Source organism: Malus domestica, chromosome 05 (genome assembly GCF_042453785.1).
Source record: "Malus domestica chromosome 05, GDT2T_hap1".
Lineage (NCBI taxonomy): Eukaryota > Viridiplantae > Streptophyta > Magnoliopsida > Rosales > Rosaceae > Malus > Malus domestica.
The window spans coordinates 32,691,956-32,715,979 of record NC_091665.1 but is presented as its reverse complement, the minus strand read 5'-3'; the positions used below and the strand labels follow the sequence as shown (position 1 = coordinate 32,715,979).

The following is a 24,024-nucleotide window of genomic DNA, read 5'->3' as shown; positions in this document are numbered from 1 at the left end:
ATATACCAAAGAAAATAGGCAAGTTATTCGACTCTCTCCGAAGAGAGTTGAGAGAGAGGGGGTTCCGCCTTCTGTCTAGACGCTCTCCCCCACCACTTGGTTTGCTTTAATCTTGGTATTTTCAGCCGCCCTTTAGACCATCTCCAACCCTTGGGCTAAAAGCCAAATTTTTTAGCCCGGAAAATTTAGCTTTTAGCCCAGAAATATCTTTTCTACTCCAACCCTTCTACCCTAAAATTTTAGCCCGGAATTATTAAAGAATGAAATTAGCCTGAATTTTTTTCTTAAATCAATTTTTTTTTAAATAAATATGTAGATTATTGTAAATTAATTTTATGAACATTTTAATCTAAAAAAATTTAAATTCCGATAAACATTTCGCATTTAGCCCGGGGGAAAGCTGGGGGGTATTTGGCCCAGAAATAGCATTTGGCATTTAGCCTAAAATTTTAGCATGGGTTGGAGAGTGTTTGGGGGGGGGGTAATTTGGCTTTTAGCCCAGGGTTGGAGATGGTCTTAGGGGCAACCCCTATTTTTTCTTTGGGGTGTGATATCCACACACCCCATTTTACTTCTCACATATCTTTTTAATTTTCGGATGTCGGATCGGATGAATTGAAGAAGATCAACGGATAGAAATTATCAAGGGGTGTGTGAGAAGTAAAATGAGATGTGTGGCTTCTCTGCCCTGTGTGGCACCTGTGCTAAATTTGGGTCATAGAATTCTTCAATATATTCTTCTCCCTTAGGAGGAAAGATATATAATACAACTTTACTTACCAAGCAACGATACGTAATAAAGTCTACCTTAATTACAACTTACAAGGAAACAATCAAGAAACGAATCCTGCTACTTGGACTCCATTATGCCAAGAATGTCAACTCACGCCAACATTCATTCTCAAGTTAATGCATAGATGTCGCTAATACCCAACATAACAAGTGAGTTGTAGAGCGCTTAACTAGAAACTGTTATCGTCAATATATCCGCCAACTGATCTTTTGATTTTATAAACAAAAATTGAATTATTTACGTCTAATTTTTCCTTAATGAAATGTCTATCCTATCATGCGGAATCGGATTATGAGAAAAATCAATGCCAACCTTATCATCACAGAACAAGTTTGTCACATACGTGAGCGAATACCCAAGTTCTACGAGCAACCTCCAAAGCCACAATGTACTCACACAATCCTCTCGCCATACTTTCGTATTGTGCTTCTACACTTATCATGCTTTAAGATGTATTTTTAACAAGCGTAACACTATGAAACTTATATGTAATGAAAAGCTTAATAATTGTCATACAAACTAGACAGTCAATTCTGCATGGTCAATATTCGATTTTTTCCAACATCAAGACAGGGTGCATGGTATGATAAATTGAGACTCGTTAACACATAGAATGAATGCCGTCTTAGCATTTTTGACCAATAATACAATGTCATGTCTATTTATCTGCATGACTTTCCCGTTATCAGTTTGGGCCTTCGCAGTGTTGAACCTAGTATAGTTAAGTCCTCGTACCACTAATGGGCCTGTTCATGGACATTAAGCCCAAGAGGAACTTGAGGTAATGTGGTCCAAACCTTCCAATAACCCTTTGGGAGTTCAGATGAAACGCGGTCTAAGTAGCATTATCCGACAACGGCGGAGTTTTGGCGCCATCCCCCAAAAACCGCCGAGAGCAATGGCGTTAGAGCGAGCAATTCCGGCAGCAACAAGCACAACCTTCCTCGCCAACCCCAAAGTTCCCGCATTTTTCCCAACCACCAACCACTTGGCCTTCGCACGGCGCCGGTTCAATCTCAAATTCTCGATGGAGTACAGTAGAGACCAGTACAACGGCAGCGGGAGCAGCATTCAGGTGCCGATAGCGTTTCCTAGACCGGCGGAGGTCCAGTGGAAAAAGGAGCTGTGCAATATGGTGCACCTCATCGGCGTCGTCGGTCTTCCCGTCGAAATTAAGCACCTCCCCTCCGGAAAGGTCCTCGCTTGGACCCGCCTCGCCGTCAAGAAGTCCGCCACCGATACCTCTTGGTAATAATTCTTTATCGATTTCGGGGTTTTCGGGTTTACTCATATTTTGCAGTTGATGGCATCCATTCAAATTTTGGATTTTTGATGACTGATGCTCAGTTGTTTTGCTCTGATGCTTCCAATCAGTGTGGTTTTGCTCTGATTCAATCATATTTTTTTTGTTTGAGAGAATGTGAAACGTTAAATTCAAATGGGAATTTGACATTAAAATTTCTTTGAATGTCTCGCAATGCATAGTTTTTGAGGAAATATGTTACAAACTTTTTAATAAAAAAATAGAACTTGGTAGACACTAAACAACGTATATAAAACCTAGTGTTTGTTAAGTTTGTAACCGGTTCTCATTGCTCATATTTTCCAAGTTTTTCAGTTAATATAACCTTAGTAAAACTGTGAATGCTGCTGTGAGTATAAGGAGTGTGGGAGGCAATTAGTAATGAAAATTGGTTTTCCTTTTCTTTCAGGATTAATCTGACATTTTGGGATGAGCTTGCACATGTTGCTTTTCAGCATGTAGAGAAAGGCCAACAAATATATGTATCGGGCCGTCTGATTTCAGATTCTGTTGAAACCGACGAAGGGAAGCAGCAGACCTACTACAAGGTTTTTTGGCTTCTGGTCTTTCTAGTTGTAGTGGGATTCTGCTGTTTGTTTGTTTAGAAATTGAATTTGATCTGATGCAGGTAGTTGTTCAGCAACTGAATTTTGTTGAAAAGGGCTTTTCATCGCCGGCATTGAAAGATCACGACTCTGATTCCTTTACAGCGGGCAAGTCATATCTTCAGTAACATGAGTCTAGATAAGAGCAGAAATACCATTTGTTCTTAATCTTATTAATTTTATTCTTTTCTTACAGGCAGAAATCTTGGCAACAATGCCACAAAGAACATAACGGAAACAACACAAGAATTATGGCAAGCCTTCTTTGCTAATCCAGTTGACTGGTGGGATAATAGGAATACCAAGGTACTTTATTTGATCACTATATAAGTCGACAATATGCATTCTTGAGCACAGGTTTGTATCCACTGCAAGGCTGCTCTGATTAATAGTTCCAATTGAAAGTAGTCATAAAAAATACTTTCATATGTTTACTTTTACTTACTTGTAACAACGGTTTTCGTTGTTTGTTTTTATGGGCTTTTCATTTGTTTGGTCAATAAATATGAGCTTCAATAGGGAAAAAGGAGCCAAGGATCAAACATTACAGAAGCTTAAAAAACAAAAAAGTGATTCCTCTTATGCTTTTGTAGGCCCTAGAAAGTAGCCCTGATCTTAGGAGTCCTATAAACACGAGTTTGGTAGATATATGGATTATAAACTATCTGAACTTTTGGAGTCCTGTACGAGTGCACTAGTTGCACCTGTCCATGGCCGCCCCTGTGCATGCACAAATGCAAAAACATTGTTGGTGCTGCAAGGACGAGAAGAAACTGTGTTTTCTGAGTTGGCCCGACGTGGAATGCATGAAGATTTTTCCCTCGTAAAATATCAAACCAAATATCAAAATTCTAGTGCTTAAAAAAATGGTATTATACTAGAAAACTACAATGGATGAACTGGGATATGTTATACACTGTTTCTAGACATGTCGATAATAAATGTTGAAATAGAAATGGTGGGAACGGAATACATATTTACGTTTGTTAGACAAGTGCTCGGTTAATGCCATATGTGCACATGTAAACTTTTAATTTCATGTCATCTGCTGTTTGTTCAGATTTCTGATAAGAATATGCGAAGAAAGCTCACTCTTGTTTACTCGGTTTTGTTTTATGATTTTCAGAGGAACCCAAAATATCCAGATTTTAAGCATAAAGATACTGGAGAAGCCTTGTGGATTGAAGGCCGGAACAATCCGCCGTGGGTGAAGTCCCAACTTGCCATACTGGATACAAGAATGGGGACCCTTAATGACCAAGAACATAACCTGCATACAGATATATTTGCCGGTGATAGTTTTTCGCCTTTCTAAGTGCTTGTGGTGCTAGCTGTAGGAAACCAGTCTTTGAGGCGTAATTTATGTATAGTTACTATCAATTTTTGGTGGAGATACTGAACAATTCGGTTTTGTTTCTATATTTTGTATTGTTGATTTGCAATTTATATGATGTGCTGGTGATCTAGCTTTTCATCCTTCTAGAACTTGGCAATGACTTTACAGTTTACAATTTTGGCCTCGGATATCATACCAGTTTAATTACGGTAACACCGGAAAGCAATCGATGGAACGATAACTATTGAAGAACTGTACAGTATAGCTCAAACAATTCATGAAAATTGCCATTAACGAAAAGTATGAAGATGAATGGAAGAAACAGCTACATGTATTTGGATCTACACAAAACTGCCGTATAATAGACTTTGTGTAATCTTATCGTTACATATATATATATATACAATTTGGATCTCAGCGAATAAGTTTCTTGTCCCGGTACCTTGTTCTTTAAGCAAATATCGATTTCGAAAACAAACAAAAAATGAAAATGTATTGTCTGAGCTACATGTATATCTGTGTCTTTTCCTGTAGTTTTAAGGAGTTTTAAGTGCCTCCATAGTGTATATATTCATCCCTCTTTCTGCATGCCTTCAGAAACAAGTAGTGAATCCTCTGGCTTCCGATCCCTTCATGATTCTCAGCCTATTGCAGGAAGAAACAAACATACTGCAGCCACAACAAAAAAGAGTCATTAGTTACGAGTTTTTTCAGAGATCGAACGGATCATATGAATTCTAAAGGAAACTGCAAAGATAGGGTTTTAATCGAAAAATATGAACTTACTTCCATGGGACATCTCCAACAAGCATCCAGTCACCATCTTTGTCTTCATAAGTCGGAGCAAAATCCAGTCCATTAATATTGGCTAGGTTGAACATCTTCTCTAAGGCCTCGATGAGTTCCGCGTAGCTATTGTAAATCTTGAGATCAATCTTTCTCAGATAAGGAGCTCCGTCAACGCTTACTTTCACGTACACATCGGATTTTTGCAGTTGCAAACTGTTTTTCCTGTAAGATCTGATTGGGGGCCACCCTACTACTTGTGTCCTGCACACATTTCAATCATTAATTAGCAACCTAATTACTTAACTAAAACTTCTTAATCAAATATTAACATGAAACTCATAGTCCATATATGAACGTTGCTTACTTGGTGGGAGGGGCATCTATGTGATCAGAATTTGTACTGCATTCCTCAGCCGTTGAATCCGGCGAGGCCCTCTTGTTATTCTTTGTCATAGGAGGAGATGCTGCTGCTTGTTTGTTCTGAGGCTCCTCAGAGCTTCCAGGCAACCCTAATCTTAGCTCAGTTGCCTTGAAATTTAGCTGGTCTTCCATCTTAATCACTTTGCTAACAAAAACCCTAATGGTTTTGCAGATTGCAGACGAATTTGCAGAAGGTGAATATTTAAAGAGAAATGTGTTTAGGGTTTGTTGTGAGAGATTTTGATTGATTCGGTCAGGTGGAGTTGAAGTTTGATTGATTTCCTTGAGGAGAAGATGTGATGGCACTCAAACTTTTATAGGATGTATTGTGTGAATATTGTGAGAGGGACAACATACTGTTGGTTGATTTTCATATTTCGTGGTGCATGGCAGCATGAGATTCACTCATTACTTCATGAATGGTAACATCACATGCTGTCCCCCACGCGTTAGTTCAATGACCAACCACAGGTGGACAATTGGACATACCGGAATTTCAAAGCGGGGCCTACGCACTCTACCCATCGATTACTTGATTAGCAATGTTACTTGAATCGCTTTGCATATCACATTTCACATTGTAGACTGCATCTCTAATAAACTTGAAATTTGAAGATAATTTGGTTTCTTAAAACCCATTATTTCCTCTCCTCTCACTTTTTTAGTTATTGGATTAATCGTATGGTTCAAATGAGAATCAAACAACAAAAATAAAAGAATGATGCAAAAATAAGAAAATGAAAGTATGAAAATCACTACTTAATTTAAAACTGATGTAGAGATGTGTTTCGCATTATGATTTATAAATGATGATACAAAGTAGTTTTACTCTTAAGAATTATATTTCAAACCGGTGTTTGGGATACTCGTCCACGCATACGCAAGTGTGTGAGCATAAGTTGTTAATGTAATTGAGACCAAGGACACATCAACCATTAAGTTTTTTTTTTTACATATAAATGATTGCCCTCAACATATTTCTTCAATTTTATTAGAAATTAGATATGCAAAATCATTTTGTTTTTAATTGATTGGATGCGGTTGGTATATGAATGATTTCTTGATTTAGGTTAGACAAGTGCAGATATGGATGCTACTCACATCAGGAACACCGTGCAGTATGGTGCCCGATTGGAAGGGGACAAAGGAGGGACAACCATAGCCGATGCTACTGAAGACCGTGGACTGATAATGGACGGCTGTGATCGGCAGTTAAGGTAGGCTTTGTGACTGTTCACACAGCACCATTGATCAGGAGGATGGAACGGAAAAAACAGGCCCATGTGACTGCATACGGTCCCATGTGGCTGTTGTGGATTGGGTAGGCACGGCCATGTGGGCAGAGATAAGTGGGACCGGAGATTTAATTGGCCTGTGGTTACATGACATGTGGGATTCCATGTGGTATGGTCAGCTGACCATTCCCGCTCTCTTTGCCTCACCCTAACCCTAATCCATCGTATTTCTGGTGGTTGACCGTTGACTTGCTTAAACTAATACATCACAATATAATACATTATAAAAACATCATTTTTATTTTAATTCACAATATACTACAATATTAACAAATACTTAAATTTTCTAACGAAATATGTATCATTATGTTTATTTGAACGATATGTTAAATAATCTAATTTAAAATACGAAAAAAGAAATTTGAATCTTGATAGAAAATAACACATTATTTCAAATAATTTGACTACGTTCAAGTTGACAACCACATATTATATTTCAAGAACAAAACAAAAGCATATTTTATCCAAAAAAAATTATATAACATCTATGCCTTTAGGAAGTAAATGAGATGTGATGCCAATATGCATGCATGTGTATGAATTTTGAACTCTTTTCTAACCATCCAATTTGAGCCTTTTAAGAAGATGGAAATATAATATACAAGGTGATGAAAGTGACCACATTCGTGCATATTATTAATTTATTATTAGCGCAGTTCCAAGAACTAGAAATAACTCGTGATTATTATTAATATTTATGACGAAAATATATTAGAAAGTATAAACTTTGTCTTGTATGTGAAGCAACAAATTTTACATGGATATCTGATTTGCCAAGTTGTTTGCCAAGTTGTTTAAATTTTAACGTGATCTTCTTTTTCCCATAGCTAGCTACTTCCCAATGTTGCATCTTTTGGATATATCAGCGTTTTTTTAGGGTTTCCACTGATCGATTCGTGCTTTAATTGCCATTCCACAGAAAGAAATACATATTCGAGTTTTTTTTTTTCCATCAATTTTGGTTAAAGACCATGCATGCTTTATCATTCACAAGATAAATAAATTTTTGAATAACGAGAAGAAGAAGTTGAAGAACGGACACCGACACGACCTAGCTAGCTGGTTCGAAGCAACTTTTGGAATTGGACAGCCAAATTCTGAGCTTTTGAAAGGGAAAGATGTACATGTACACGCAAAGAGACAACTCAGAACTGATAAGCCATGCAAAAAGGAGGAGCAACGGACAAGAAAAGTGTCAACATTAAGCCATTCCATACTGAACACTCTTTTGTGTGAACCGAGCTAGCTAGGGTAGCTAAACACTTATAAGTATAATACGGCAAGCAATATACAAAGAGTTTGTAGTTCAAGTCTTTAAAAGTATTTGTTTTCACACTCGAGGTCCCCGAGTGAGTTCCCCGTCAACAAGGACTACTGACAAGACGAGTGTAATGGTCGGGTCTACCACCTTCAATCTTCATCATCTTCATGAATAGATTGGGCCACGGACTCTCAGGGCATTGATTTCTTCGTGTCTGTCCATGCCTTCGCTACTTCCCTCTTATTATGTCCATGCATTCTGGCCATCGTAATTAATGATAGATGAGATAGGGCAAATTGGAAGACAAATGTACATACACGTGTGACATGATAAGATTGATTACTGTCGATATCAAGTGGGCCTTAATCCACACGTGGGTGCAATGCAATGCAAAAGTTATGAGTTTTTGGAGTTTTAGGGCTTTGAAGGAGCTGAGAAGGTCCATTACCAGAAGGGCTTGTCCCTTAAAGCTGAATAAATGGTAGTCCTATATATATGGGGTTCTGGCCAGTCCGCCATGACGTGCCATGCATACCCATATTTCATATTGTGTCTCTTCATGAAGCTTGTCACACTCAAACATTGTACATACAGTGTGTGTGTGTATATATCATCATCACTCAATTATATATGAACGATATGCTGGCAACAGTTGCCCACACTCTTGGGTGATGTCGGTCAGATGTTCTGTGAGACTACTCAATTTTATCGACGGTCAACGATCATTCACGAATGTATGAATAATTTTGTGTCGTATGACTAATTAAAACTACCATTGTGTAGGTTTGTCGCTAGGGTCGGCCTTTAGCAATGACAATAGTTTACGTGCCATGAGTATACGGTTACCGTGGTGTCTCTTGTTGAGAAAGAATAAGTCCTACATTGATGGGAGGAAAGATCTTGCATGGACTTAGAAGTAAGTTGAGCTACTCTTCATAATGTCAATTGATTTTCTGGCAGAACCTCAACTTTCTTCATGGTATCAGAGCAAGTTGTCCCATGTCATATGTGAAGCCAAATGACCACATGTGCCTCACGTCACTCCATTGTTTTGTTGTAAGGCTTGAAAATTAGCCACACGTGAGGGGACGTGTTGAGAATGAGTCTCAAATTGACAGGAGGAGAGACTTTGCATGACCTTATATGTAAGTTGGGATACTTCAAGTGGAATCTCAACTTTCTCCATCTCCTACATATCATAGTGTCATATAGAAAGAAGCTAACACATGTCATTATATTAACATTTAGATACCGTACATATCATGCATATAGTGTCATGTAGAAAGAAGTGTGACCACCCCCTGGTCTGCATCTGCAGGGAGGTCCCAACTAGCTACACAACGTTAATGCTAATGGAAAGCATAATGTAATGCGTGTTCATTTGTACTTAGATTTGAATTGGCACCTTATGTATAGAAATATTTATTTCTATAATATAAAAGGTCTCGTTACACCTTCACCTATCTGTATAAAAAAATGAGGCATATGTTGCCAAATGAACAAGTAACACAGAAATCTTCATGTCATGTTAAACCGTTGATTCGATATATATATATATTAACAGAAAACTGCTAAACGGTAGATCTATCATCTGTGTGCTATACATTAGCATGTGTTGCATGCATGAACTGCAGCAGGCAGCAGCTGCGACTTCTATATATATATATATATATACACCAAGATTAAACGGAGGATATACATTTATATATAACGAACTTGATTACGGGAATAAAAAGATTCCATGCATAGTGACTTAGAGAACAAAATTATACTGCTGATTTGCTATTTAAACCCTAATCCCGAAACTTTTTTACTTTAATCTCTTTTTAACATGCATGACACCGTCCAATGAATAAAACAAATTCTAGCTGTGGTGAAAGGAGGAAAGGGAAAATTAATAGAAAGGAATAAACTAGCGTTATCTATATATCATTGAATAATTATTGTTTACGTACCAACAAAAATTAAAATTATATACACAGAGAAAATGTAATGATTGTATTACAATGATTACTGATCATGATCGAGCATTTTGGCAGATGGGTGTTGCATTATACATTTTCTTGTTTATTATGTAGTACATATATATAAATGAAAGTCTAATTTTTTTATACTATAACGATATATCTCAAGAGTTATATATATGAACTGACTTATATATAATGAATCATTTCTCTTTACTTATAGATCACTATTTCAGATGTATGTAAAAGTAATTCATTCAAATAAACAAAAACGAAAAGTTGTGTATACATATGAGGGTTAGACAGTTGGTTAGGAAATGATAATTTGGGCTGGTTTGGTATTGTTATGCCTTGAAAAAAAACTGTTTTTACTGTGCTTATGAAAATAAGCTTATTTTTGCTGTTTCACGTTTTCAGCTTTTTTATCACCCAAAACTGTGAAAATAAGTTGTTTTTAAGTGTTTACCAAACACCTTTTTGAGCTCAACTTTTTTTATATCCACTTTTTATAAAAGCACCTTAGTACCAAACCATTACTTTATCCGCTCTCTTACAGCTGATTTTGAATCTTTCTTTTCTTATATTAAAGTAACGTAGAATATAGTGTTGTTGAGAATAAAAGAAAAACAAATTCAAGTACAAACATTTTAAATTATAATTTGCCTATATGGAGGAATAATTCATGACATATAAAGAGTAAAGAGCGGAATAATTTTTTGTTAAAGAAATTTTTCTAAGTACCGAGTACACAAGATAGCTGGTGTTCCCACGAATGGGCACATGACATCTGGGTTTCTTCTTTTTATATTTCACATGTTGGCACTTGAGTTACCATCTTCCTATTTAGTCCCTAATACTCAACTTTTTAGAAAATAATAAATAAAAAACAGAAAAAGTTAAATAAAACACAGAACCCAGATTCTCATTTTGGGTCTTCGACCTCCACCCCACCCCACCCGTCTACCCCTCACCTATCTCTCTTTTTCCTTTCCTCTTCCTATTTTTAATTCTACTCCTCCTCACGCCGGAGAATGATCTCAGAAATTGCCAACAACACTCCTACGCCTCAATCGGAGATCCGTGACTGCATATCTGAAGGTCGGAGTTGTCGTCAATCATTCTCGGGTACCATGTAAAGCTAAGAATGGAATAGGAGAAAGGAAAAAGTAGAAAGCGAGAGAATTTGATGGGGTTTCTCCAGTGAAAATATCAGCTTTGATGGAGGTGCGCAGTGGTGGGGTGAGTTCTTGGCAGCGCAGGGTGGGTTGTGTTGTAAGAGGGAGGGTGATTATTTTCAATTTATTTCACTTGAGGGTAAATTAGGAATTATGTGTTACAAAAAAGTATACTAGTTGATATTTTCTTAATTAAAAACTAGGTACTTAGGTGTCTGGTTTTTATTGGTTAGGAACACCAGCTCAACTGCTCGGTACCCAGAAAATTTTCTCTTCTTGTTATATGACATCGAATATGAAACTTTATCTTCACTGGATATTAGAAGATCATCTATCTAGCTAACCTCTAATTAATTAAGCATCTTGTTTGATCAGTCTGCGAGCAAGAGATGAAATTATGAAGGTTCTTCTTCGACTTTTTTTTTTTATTGATGCACGGTCAATTGATCAACGTGTCATTTTTGGTCGTGACATTTTATTTTACTAATTTATATGGTGAAATTAAGAGTAAATTGTAGCAATGGTCCCTGAACTTTACTCAAATTGGAGCAATGGTCCTTCAACTAAAAATCCATTACCATTGGTCCCTCAACTTATCAAAATGTGTAGCTATAGTCCTTTTCATTAATTTCTTCAAAATTTTGTCAAAATATGTTATGTTGGAATAACCATTTACTTAATTAGGGTCCATTAACTCATCAAAGTGTGTAATTATGGTCATTTTCGTCAACTACGTAAAATTTTTTGTCAAAACGAGTTATGTTTGAAGGACCATAGCTACAATTGGGATAAAGTTAAGAGACCATTTCTTCAGTTGAATTAAAATTGAGGGACCAAAGGTAATGAATTTTTAGTTGAAGGACCATAGCTGCACGTTTTAATGAGTTGAAGGACCAATGGTAATGGATTTTTAATTGAAGGACTATTGCTCCAATTTAAGTAAAGTTCAGGGACTATAGCTACAATTTACTCTGAAATTAAAAGGAGAAAAAAGAAAAGAATAAGAAGAATAGTCAAATCAAGAAAGAAAATGTGAAGGTGGGTCAGTGGGATGCCCCGCAGCGCCGCACATGGGATCGGGTTTGACGCTTAGGGTGACAGATCTCACAACTTCACATGCTCGCTTATGTGGGCCCAAAATCCAAAAATCAATTGCCCAATGAGTCTCACTCACTATATGCCTAATGGTCCCACTCCATTCTTCTTAGACTAGACTTTACAATTTCTTGCGTAACTCAGTAGCCTGACATGAAAATAATGCGTATGGGTTAACCCATTAACAAGTTAATTCATTATTGGGTTACTTGTTAAAAACTTATTAACGAATTGGGTTGTTATTAGATTATTCGTTAAGAACCTGTTAAGATAATAGGTATGACATCCAAACAATATGAACACCATCCTTTACCAGGTCTAGACATTATGTACTAGTAATACTTGAAAGACAAATGTGTTTTTACATTTTCAAGTAATTTATGTGATAATGTAGTATATAGATACTACATATTTAGTAATGTAATATGACGTTATTCATTTAATTATTTATTGAAGTAAAATATGATGAGAAGAGTGACGTTCCAACTACGCCTTAAGGTTTTAGCCCTATGTAGTGAACCTACTAGCTTTTATTTTCCCTATTTTGAGGATTTTCTTGTAGTCAATTGAAGTAGTTTAATCCTCTTTATTCACGTTCATTGATATGTTGAAAATAGGAGTCCATGCTTGTAATTATATAGAGTGGAGTACACTGATCAATGGGGTAAGACTTTCGAACCCAGGACCAAATTCTTCTCATGCAACCTTCACTTTTCTAAAACTTGGTGCAAATTTTATAAAAATATTTTTTCTTTAACAGATTTGACATGATACGATCCGTTAAAATAACAGACATTACATGAAAACGTAAAACATGACCTGTTTGTTACGCTTACCTCCAACCAACCAAAAACAAGAGTTTCAAGTATTTTTATATTTGTCGTACATGAAGTTTAGTTAAGTTAGCTATAGCAACTTGATCTATCATATGCACTCAAGTTTAAATCGTCGTTGAATTTAGATGAATGCAGTATAATTGTCTTATCATTTGTCCAAAAAAGTTCTTTACATTTGTCCAAAATTAACACTCTTGAGTAGCCCTCGAGTAAGAAAGCAACTTACATAGAATCAACTTACAGCCACCTTAGCTTGTAAGTCAAATCGTACATGCATATGGAAAGAATTTACACATGACATTGTTTTCTGGACGGGAATGTTACAGTAACAATGAACCTATTTCATGTAAATTATTCTTCTCTAGTAAACGTCGAGCGTACCACTATATTTTGCTCTTCTTATTTATTAGTATCGATCTCCAAAAATCATTAGTTAATTACTAGCTACAGATCATTTTAGAAGACCCAAAGATTACTAACCCCTATAATAGGGTTAGGTAAATGCTACTGTTTACTGATTTTGGGAGAATGCTATCATCAATTACGTATATGCTCATGCAATTAGTTTCATTATTATAAGGCTAAATAGCCAAAATGGTTTTTGATATTTGCATAACTCATCACTTTGATCCCTAACATTTCAAATTGATAAAAGTGGTCCCTGAGATTGTTCACCATCCATCATTTTGGTCATTCTGTTAAAAACTCCGGTAAGTGTCCCAGAGCTCTTGACCAGAAGTTTGGAAAATTTTCAAAGCTTCGTAACTCAATCGTTTCTTAACAAAATTCGACCCATAATATATCAAAATAAAGATACAAAAGTGTAGAATAAGATTATACCTATGTGGAAGCCCAATGGCTGCCGGAGATGGCCGGAAAATAACCTCAAAGTTGACTGGTTCAAAGGAAAACTGGAAAACTCACAGGAAATTGGGTAAACTTTAAATGTTCATAACTTCTTCAATAATCAACTAAATCAAGTGATTCAAAAACGAAAATCACTCGACAAAGACAAAGAGAGTGGTTCCTTTTTCGACAGCTAACTCGCCGTGGTTTGGCCGGAAAACGGCTCGAAAGTGGTTGTCTTGGTCTCGAGTTAGCCACTTTCGAACCGTTTTCTGGCCAAACCACAGCGATTTAGCCATCTACAAAGGTACTATTCTCTTCGTCTCATCGAGAAGTATGATTTTCATTTTTGAAGGACTTGATTTCATTGAGTATTAAAGAAGTTATTAATGTTTAAAGTTTACCCAGTTTTCGGCGAATTTTCCAATTTTCCTTTGGACCAGTCAACTTTGAGGCTATTTTCTGACCATCTCCTGCAGCCATTGGGCATCCAAATAGGTATAATCTTATTCTACACTTTCCTATCTTCATTTTGATATATTATTGGTCGAATTTGGTTAAGAAACGATTGAGTTATGAAGCTTTGAAAATTGTCCAAACTTCCGGCCAAAAGCTTCGGGACACTTAAAGGAGTTTTTAACGAAATAACCAAAATGATGGATGGTAGACAATCTCAGGGACCACTTTGATCGATTTGAAATGTTAGGGACCACAGTGATGAGTTATACAAATTTCAGGGATTATTTTGACTATTTAGCCTTATTATAAATGTGAAACTCAATATGCATACATACATACATACATATATATATAAGATCCTATTTACACACATGTAAACGACTAACCGTAACAGGTTCCTAAAGTAATTTTGATTTGACAAGCCATTTGTGCCAAAAAATTGAATTCGTGGCTACCAAAGGGTGCATCCATAGTTGGAGTAACATCAGACAGATGATGGACACCACAGTATTGTGAGCATGCCTAACAACAAACAGTTAAGAGTGCCTGTCAAATTATTGCACCCACTTTCTGCTTTTTTCTTCCAACAATTTCTTTTGGTGAAACGAAATGTAGCACAGAGTCGCGGATACCATAAAAGGCTACAACCCAACATTTACTTTTTGCATGTTTCACTACACTATGGTGTTCCGACCAAAGAAAAAAAGTAACACTATGGTGGAGTTATAGGAAACACCAAAACATGGTGGTATATATACAATGATCGGGGGTAACAAGCTTTTCACATATATTTTGACACATATTTTTAGGGTGTATGTCAATGATCCGATCTTTGAAATCTTCCTTCAAATATCATATCTACAAAAAATATTCAAATTTGAAACCACATATGATGGTTGGATTAATTTTAATGTTTTTTTTGTAGAATTATATTCGTCTATTTTTTTCACTGCAAATAAATATCTTAATGGTTTTGGATTTTTCTTATTTTTTGCAAAGACGTTCGGATCGTTGAAATACATTAGGAAGTGGGCCCTACAAAATGTGTGTCAAAAGAAAGTGTCCCTAAATCCGAACCCATATATATATATATGTATTTATGTATGTATATCAAGTTATTTTAAGTTGTGAAGCGATTTTCGCTCACTTTTTTTCTCTTCATACACACTTATATGTATATATGGCCTTTATATTAATCCATAAGTCAAATTATCATCAATAAACAAAAATAAACATGGGTGTAAAAAAGATAATAAAGTGTATAGAAATTAAATCATTTTCCCTTTTTAAGTTTTAACCCCATATTTTTGGATATTCTTAACACACACATTGATCATCAATTTTAAGGGTTTTGAGCAATAAATAAAACATGAATAAAAGTGAGACGTCTACTTCTAAATAATTCTTCACATTAAGTTTGATAATTACTTCTGACTATGATTTTAGAATAATTCATTGATTGATTGTTTCAATAAGGGACCGCGAAAGAACGATATTAATTAATTAACAGGATTGCGAATTAGAGGTTACTAACATATATCCCTTGTTAGCCATCAACGTGTAGATCGATTTGTCACTTATCAATTGTTCTGGATTTGGTGTTGTTTAAATGATTGCCAGCCATATATATGTATCGATCGATCGTCTAATAACATAAAAAGAAATTAAAACCAACCAACCCTAGCTAAGATAGATAGACAGACATTATATATAGGAAACCTTTAAGGGAATGGATTCTCATTTTTTTTTAATAAAAATGGGGATTAGTTGTGGAGTCCACACCACATCAAACTTTAATGATCCGAACCGTCTATTTTTCAAGTTGCACCTCATAGATCATCCTTGCAAAGTATTAGCCAAATCGGAAATATTTAAGACATCTAATTGAGTTCAAAGAAATTAAAGAATACTTTGTTATATAAGAACCAATGAAATTTTATCTTGATAATTAAACATGCAAATTGGTTTTGGATTGAATTGAATTTTTGTAAAGATAATCTATGAAACGAGACTTACAAAATAGACGGTTCAGATCATTGAAGTTCGATGTGGAGTGGGCCCCACACCTAATCCCTTTGTTTTTTTTTTTTCAAAAAATGCGGATCCCTTTGTATAAAAGGCCTATATATATGCACATCTTGCTAGATATAAAGAAGGGAACAACTTTGAGCATTTTCGGGATATATATCTTACAAATATCATGGTTACAGATGCCACGACTGAAAACAAGAAAGAGTTAGAAGTCAAGAAAGAAGACAATCCGTAAAGTAACTAAGCGAACTAACATGCATGGAGTCATGGACGGTGTAATAGTAAAGAATAATTTGTAAACTGAAGCAAACTAATTAAGTCGAACTTTCGCAAGCACTCATGTAAAGTTTACTTGACGAAAATATGCATGTGTCTAATAAGAGAACGAACCATGAATTTTCAATTCAGTTTTACTTAAAATTAACTTGTAATTTTCTCAAACGATCTAAGTTAAAATGGAATCGAAAAAAGTCAAAATGAGAGTTCTCAAAGTTTGGCTAAAGGCACGGTTGGGATTAGAGAATTGTGTTATCAGCGTAGTTTAATTTCTTCCGTAGAGTAAGCCCTAAAGAAGTGAGAATAAAGAACCCTAGGTAGTTGGTAATACACATATATAGCTGCCTGGCTCTCCCCCTCTCCCAAGAAAGAGGAAAAGAAGATCAATTAGTAAGTGGACTAATTTCTTGAGCTCTGAAACTTGTTGATCCAATGCTTGCACTTGCATTGGTCCTGGATATATCTTCACAATATTTTACCGATATCATGACTGATGGCCCCCTTTACGTAGCTCATCCCCATCACCGGCTTTCCATTTGTGAGTTTGTAACCTTATTTCGGGTTGTATTGAAATACGTATATAATAAAGGAAAAATTAGTATCTGGTCCCTAGTTTTTATTGTTCATTGACTAACATCTTATTAGTTCTCAAATTTTGATTCAAGTCCCTAGCATTAATGTGATAATGAATTTACATGTTTATTATATAATTTTTTTAATATAAAAATTAGTAATTAATTTAGGGTTTAATACTCACACCTCTATTAAACTTCTAATTAATTTTCAATTCAAACATTTCCAAAATAATAAAAAAATTAAATTAAATTAAGTTTGTACCTATTAGTTTTTTTTTATATATAAAAAGATTCTCAATTTTTTAATCTTAAATGTACCCATTCATATAATTTTTCAATTTTTTTAATCTTAAATGTACCCATTCTCAAATATATCAATTTGTTAAATGTAAAATGTACCCTTTTTTAATATAAAATCCATTCAAATTTTTTAATCCATGTTTAAACTTATATGGGTACATTCTTTTTCGTTGATTTGACAATGTATCCATGTTTTGGTACAATAATTTTTTTTGTTAATTTTTGTTAATGTACCCATACATATATGTATATTTATACACACACACACACACACAAAATATAATAGAGAGAATAATTTATATTTTATTATTTTTAATCCCATAAATTATGGGTTTTATTTAAAATCTTATTAATATAAACAATTACAAATTTCAATTTTTAATTTTTAATTAAAAAAATATAGTAACTTACATTATTACATTAATATCAGGGACCTCAATCAAAAACTAAAAACTAACAAGGTTTCAATCAAAGAATATTGATAGCTAGGGACCGTATCCAAAGTGTACCTATAATAAATCTATTACGTGATTATGAATAATTAGTAAAATACAGTAATAATTATAAATAATATATTACTATTGAACATGAATATAGTATAGGGTGGTTGTCCACAGTGGAGAGTCCACGATCCACGCCCTGCACACCACAATCATAGGATAGATAACAATCACTCAGTGGTGTCGTCACGTAGCCCAGCAGGGTTGTAGAAGCCAGCTCATGCAGTCTGCCACATGTCAAGAACCCATTTTCGGGTATACGGTACACCCATTCGCATATTAATACTAACGCCAGCCCAAACAGTCCCCTCCTTCCCCACACTATTATTATTATTTCCATAAAGATCAAATATCAAACATCAACACAAAGCAACATCAAAACCCAAGCTAGCTACCAATATTACAGAAAGAAAGAAAGAGTCTAGAGAGAGAGAAAGAGAGAGAGATTAATCATCTCAGATGGGGTTTGAAGAGACAGAGCTGAGGCTAGGGCTGCCGGGTGGTGGTGGTGGCGGTGGCCGTGACGGAGATCAGGTGGTGGTGATGAGGAAGAGAGGGTTTTCGGAAACTGAGAGTAAGATTAGTACTGATACTAGTACTTGTGTGGATTTGAAGCTTAATCTTTCTAATAGTTCTAAGGAGGCAAATAGTACTGGTGGGAAAGATGGCATTGCTGTTAAGTCCAAGACGAACAAGGAGAAGAACAACCACCTTGATCTTCCGGCTTCCGATCCAGCAAAGCCTCCTGCTGCCAAGTAAGTTGTTGATGATGATGATTATGAAAATTATGAACATGCATGTGCGTGCGCTTGTTGTTTTTTCCATTCAGTAATTGATATGATGATCCTATCATGTTCCTTACTCTTGAGACTTTTTTTACCTAGCCATATGTGTCTCTAGTCAATTTAATTAATTATTACAAGAATTAATACAATCAATTTTTTTCTCCATGCATTTCTCTTAATAAGATTTCTCTATTTTTGAAAATTTGAAATTTTTTTCTGCTAGGAGAAAACTAATTGAGGAACCCAATATATAAAGTTCTTCTAGTTTTGGATACATGCTTTTGTATATTATTTAATTGTTCCTTTTCTCCGGGATATTTTTTTCATCATAAAAATGAAAGGAAAAAGGAATAAAAACTAAGATTGATCAAATTTGATTACTTAACATATATATTATGTATATAAATTTATTTACAATTTTCGGCACTTGATTTATTGAACATATATACCAGCGAGTAGAAGATAGAATTTGAATGAAATTAAGAAATTAGATACTGCACAAATTAGTTGTTATATATAGAATTTATTCAAGTAAAAGACTTAGCTAGTGAGTAGCATTAAATTTTGAATATAATAATGGAGAAATTATTTTCTCATCTTTCATTTTGCTACTCCATTGATTAAAGTCACCTTCCTTTTCAATTTTTGATCAAGAACCTTGGGTATTAATAACATCATTAATTATTTCAATAATAAAATATTTTTTATTTCTAAATATATTCATTTAATGTTTAAAATTTTACAATTAGTATATTTATATTTATGACTAAATTTTTTATCATATATTTTTAGTTTTAGTTTGTACCCATTTTTAATTTCTAACCCTTTTTAATTTGAACCAATTTTCTTTTCAGTTTTAATTTGTACCTATATATTAATTTCTTTTTGTGCCCATATTTTTTTAAAGTTTTATTTGTATTTGTACCCATATTTTTTTTAAATTTATTTGTACCCATTTTTTATTTTGCCAAATGTACCCATTCTAATTATATGTACCCATTCATGTATTTTTTTTCAAATTTTTAATCTTAAAATGTACTTATTCTTAAATATACCAATTTGTTATATGTAAAATGTACCTCTTTTTTTTATATAAAATCTATTCAATTTTTTTCTAATCCATTTTTAAGCTTATATGGGTACATTCTTTTTTCTTTGATTTTAAAATGTCCATGTCAAGTTTAATCGAAGAAATTTACTAATGTTATTAAGCTTAATATCTTCTTTTTTTTGTGATTTTGAAGAATATACCCATGTTTTACAATAATTTTTTGGTTAATTTTGATGAATGTACCCATGTTTATATACACACACACCCAACCACAATAGTATATATATATATTTTAATATTTTTAATCCCACAAATTATGATTTTTTTATTTAAAATCTCATTTATATAAACAACTAAAAAAAATTATTTTTAATTTAAAAAATATAGTAATGTACATAGAAATAAATTATCATATTAATTTCAAGGACTTCAATCAAAAATTAAAAACCAACAAGGTTTCAATCAAAGAATATTCATAGCTAGGGACCACATCCAAAGTCTTCCTATAATAATCTTTTTTTTTTCTTTGATACAACCGATGTTGGAGAGAAGAGAATTGAACATGCTTATATAGAATTTCAATAAAACCAAATACTCTTAATAACTTGAGCTTACAAATGCTCATTTTAAATATAATCGGTTTAACAATAATGGAATAAAACACAGTATCTGAACATGATGTTAGGCATGGAATTATCTAATATTACTATTAATTAATAGGGCACAAGTCGTGGGTTGGCCACCGGTGCGTTCTTTCCGAAAGAACATGTTCACGGGGGTGCAAAAGAGCTCAAATGACGGAGAAAGTGAGCAGATGAACAAGGGTGGCAATAATAATGCAGTTCTGGTGAAGGTTAGCATGGATGGTGCACCCTACCTTCGCAAGGTCGACTTGAAGATGTACAAGAGTTACCCTGAGCTCTCTGATGCCCTAGCCAAAATGTTCAGCTCCTTCACCATTGGTAACTACTATATTTATATTTTGAAAAACGATTTATGCATACTCTGTTAAATTTTTGTCCCTCAATTTTTTTAGATTTGATCAATTTAACCTCTAAAAATAAATACGGATGCGTAAGGAGAAAGGGGTGTGCTGAATCACTTCTCTTATATTTTTGGACCATGTTAATGCATTATTTGTTTGTTAAATTTTCGATTATTATGATATTCGGGAGTAATGTTATAAAATTTTCAATCATTGAAGGAAATTGTGGATCCCAAGGAATGAAGGACTTCATGAATGAGAGCAAGCTGATGGATGTTCTCAACGGTTCTGATTACACTCCAACATATGAAGACAAGGATGGTGATTGGATGCTGGTTGGCGATGTCCCGTGGGAGTAAGTTTTTTTAAACAAGAGAAATGATAAGAAAATTATTTCAAAGTGAGACTGAAATTTTCATCTCTTTATGTTTTTAGCACATTATCTATATCAACATTATAAAATATTATGTCAAAAACATGAGGTAGTGGAGAGTCCAGTCCCACTTTAAAAGAGATTTTCTAGCATCTCTCTTCTAAATAATTCCAACCCTAGCTAAGCTAGCTAGTTCAACAAGTCTTTTCATTTTATTTTATTTTTTTGCTAGGAAATAAACTTTCTTAAGATAAAAGAGAATTTTTGGGAACACCAAAAAGTCTTTGCATAAGTATTTTAGTTTCAGTTTTTTTTTTTTTTAACTTTGAAAATTTGTTTAGTAGTTATTATCAATTTTCATTTTCTTCAAAACTGAAAATTAAAATCTGAAAGTTATTTTTGTTAGTTTTCAAAATTTGACTTCATTTAAATCAGTTTATATTTTCTGAAAATTGTATCTGGTTACCAAACAATTTTTTTTATTTTTTAAAAACAAAAATAAGAACAAGAATTGAAATAAATTGTTTACCAAAACCCCTGAATATTCAACTTTAGATGGCGTTTTACCACAGTAATGGAAAACAATAATACCTATGCACTTTAGTGCAGGTTAGATCCCCACCTATCCCCCTCCTCGCCCTTAACTTTTAACAATTTAACTACTAATGATCTGTCGACAAAAAAATTATTTATTTTAGTTAACATTTTCTCTCGTGCAAGCAGGATGTTTGTTGAATCATGCAAGAGATTGCGTATAATGAAGAGCAAGGAGGCTGTTGGGCTCGGTTAGTATCTATCTTCAATCACTATAGAGCTAATTAACCACCATGAATCATATTTGTCCTTTAATTTACTAGCTTACTAAAACTTGTTGATTGTAATATTTTCAGCACCAAGAGCCATGGAGAAATGCAAGAACAGAAGCTGAAGTACTAGTAACGAATAATCATTACAGCCTGCTCCTTTAATGTCGTCGCGGTCAAGGCGAAACAAATCGAAAACCATCGAAAACGGGCTGATGGATTGAGCAGGTTGTTCTGATGATTGGATACGGTTGCTTGTAAAATTAAGGATATGGTTTGATCGTTAATTATATGTGTAATTATTTGAAGTGAGATACTTAGACTTTGAGTTTTTACCATGGATAGACCCATTTAAACTCGATCGATCGATCTTAAGTACGCTCAAGGACGGCTTGGTGTTTGCTTGTTTAGTATTAATAATTGGCTTGCCTAAGTAATGTAACATGTGATTAATTTGTTGCGTTTAGCTTTTGTGTGTAATTTTAGAGGTATACGTCGATTTTCTCCAACTTGAAATCAGCTATCAATTTAACTCCTGAACTTAAATTTTGGTTAATTACCCCCTAAATTTTTATTTATAGCTTAATTCCCCCTGCAGTTAAGTCTCTCTAAATTTCATCTATGATTTCGTTAGTTTAGAGGGCAAACTATCATTTCATAAGATAAATAAATAAATAAATTATTGGGAAAAAAAAAAAAGGAAACATGTCAAACCACAAACAACCAGCCTCCCATTTATCTCTGTTGCTCTTGCTCTCCTAGTGCTACCCGAGTGTAACCCCCCTCCCCCTTCCTCTCCCACCCTCAACCTCAAACCACCAGCCACCCAAATCCCCCTTCCATCCTCCCCGCAACCCCACCTTCTGGTAGCCCACCTACCGCTATGAAAATCCTGATATGATCAGGTGAGGCGATGTGCCGATGGCGGACGACAAATACAATGAAATGGACATGGGGTGCTCTCTCCTAACCACTTGTTTGAAATTACGAGTGTGAATTCCAAACTAACGACAGCATGGATGAAATTTGGAGAAATTTAACAGGAGGAAGGAATTTAGATATAAATGAAAGTTGTACGAATAAGGGGCTAAACTTAATTGGGAATGCTTTCCAGGACGTCGTTGATAGAGTCATATAGAGGGAACAGGAGCATGTGCATGTTAATGGAGGCATTTAATTTATACATGCGTGGCCATTCTTTTTTGCTTCGCTAGATTTATTCCCTTTGACTTTGGAAAGGGATTTTTGCTATTTCTAATATGATTTAATGTTTTACTAAATACTTTATAATGTTATAGCAAAACAAGTAAAAGTTACCTTAGTGTGTATTTTTTTTTTTTTTATCAAAAAGTCCACTTTCATTAAGATAAGAATTAGTACAAAGCCCAAAAAGGACCGAGTAAACAACTACAAAGAAAGTAAAAGGCCCAAGCAAAATGAGAGCAGCAACCCAAGATACAACAGGAGACCTACATAAGTTTAGGGCTGAATGCAGTAGAAAACAGAAAGTAAAGAACCCTAATCTCCAGCAGCAAAGACCACATCGCCACTGCCATCATATCCTCACATGAAGCCAAACTCCGGACCAAGAAAGTAGACACCAGATCCAAACCCCCTTTAAGAACTCCTGCAAATATATACAAATAAAGTATCATACGGATATAAGGTGAGGCTAGGGGTATGTAAAATACCCAACACTTGGCCTCGATAGGAATCCGGCATAGGTATGCCAGTTAGGGGATGGGAAGTGAAGGAGGGTAGTAGATTTGGTATCCATCTCTTGATTAAAGCCTACCTATCCGAGTACATAGTGGGATAAGGATGTAATATCACAGCTAAGGAGGAGGGAGGACAAAAAGCAATAAAATTAGGCAAAAGATGCCGGATAAAGGGCATGAAGCTCAGATCTGAAACAAGCTCAGGGAATAGTTGAGACCCAGCTCAGAAACAGAGATAAACTCATAAAGAACTAGGAATAAAACGAAAGAAGAAGACTGGAAAGAGGAAAGGAAGGGATGGATGCAGGGAAGGGGATGGAGCAGAAGAAGTGAGAGGGGAGGAAAATAAGAAAAAGGCAAAGGAGGGAAGGAGAGAAAGAGAGAAAGAAGAGGGAAGAAGGAGACGGGAAAGATGAGGAGGTAGCAGGTTGCAGCCTATTCCCATGCAAG

The 24,024-nt window shown here is 34.8% G+C and overlaps 3 protein-coding genes across 4 annotated transcripts; 2 read left to right on the top strand and 1 right to left on the bottom strand.

The window, feature by feature from the left end:
* The first annotated feature begins 1,545 nt into the window (after window positions 1-1,545).
* On the top strand, window positions 1,546-4,177 carry LOC103409120 (protein OSB1, mitochondrial-like). Of its 2 annotated transcripts, none has more exons than XM_029102698.2 (5): window positions 1,546-2,041; window positions 2,506-2,644; window positions 2,725-2,809; window positions 2,898-3,007; window positions 3,828-4,177. In XM_029102698.2, the coding sequence occupies exons 1-5, from the start codon at window positions 1,578-1,580 to the stop codon at window positions 4,014-4,016; spliced, it is 987 nt and encodes a 328-aa protein (XP_028958531.2). In that variant the 5' UTR covers window positions 1,546-1,577; the 3' UTR covers window positions 4,017-4,177. The 2 variants fall into 2 exon arrangements, with proteins under 2 accessions (XP_028958531.2, XP_070678706.1); XM_070822605.1 differs by having other exon boundaries at window positions 1,600-2,041; window positions 2,725-2,813; window positions 2,902-3,007.
* A 130-nt stretch (window positions 4,178-4,307) lies between these two features.
* Window positions 4,308-5,545, bottom strand: IAA8 (auxin-induced protein 22D-like). Its single transcript, NM_001294015.1, is given in 3 exon segments — window positions 4,308-4,706; window positions 4,824-5,087; window positions 5,191-5,545. Coding segments are annotated over 3 exon segments (528 nt in total). The 5' UTR covers window positions 5,379-5,545; the 3' UTR covers window positions 4,308-4,630.
* Window positions 5,546-18,051: 12,506 nt separating this feature from the next.
* LOC103435680 (auxin-induced protein AUX28-like) lies at window positions 18,052-22,322 on the top strand. Its single transcript, XM_029102697.2, has 5 exons — window positions 18,052-18,614; window positions 20,416-20,657; window positions 20,900-21,035; window positions 21,777-21,838; window positions 21,944-22,322. The coding sequence occupies exons 1-5, from the start codon at window positions 18,319-18,321 to the stop codon at window positions 21,979-21,981; spliced, it is 774 nt and encodes a 257-aa protein (XP_028958530.1). The 5' UTR covers window positions 18,052-18,318; the 3' UTR covers window positions 21,982-22,322.
* Window positions 22,323-24,024: the final 1,702 nt, after the last annotated feature.

Coding starts and splice junctions, on each gene's coding strand:
- LOC103435680 (XM_029102697.2), top strand. CDS start 18,319: ATGGGGTTTGAAGAGACAGAGCTGAGGCTAGGGCTGCCGGGTGGTGGT. Junction 18,615..20,415: donor GCAAAGCCTCCTGCTGCCAA/GTAAGTTGTTGA, acceptor ATTAATTAATAG/GGCACAAGTCGTGGGTTGGC. Junction 21,839..21,943: donor CAAGGAGGCTGTTGGGCTCG/GTTAGTATCTAT, acceptor TAATATTTTCAG/CACCAAGAGCCATGGAGAAA.
- LOC103409120 (XM_029102698.2), top strand. CDS start 1,578: ATGTGGTCCAAACCTTCCAATAACCCTTTGGGAGTTCAGATGAAACGC. Junction 2,042..2,505: donor TCCGCCACCGATACCTCTTG/GTAATAATTCTT, acceptor CTTTTCTTTCAG/GATTAATCTGACATTTTGGG. Junction 2,810..2,897: donor CTCTGATTCCTTTACAGCGG/GCAAGTCATATC, acceptor CTTTTCTTACAG/GCAGAAATCTTGGCAACAAT.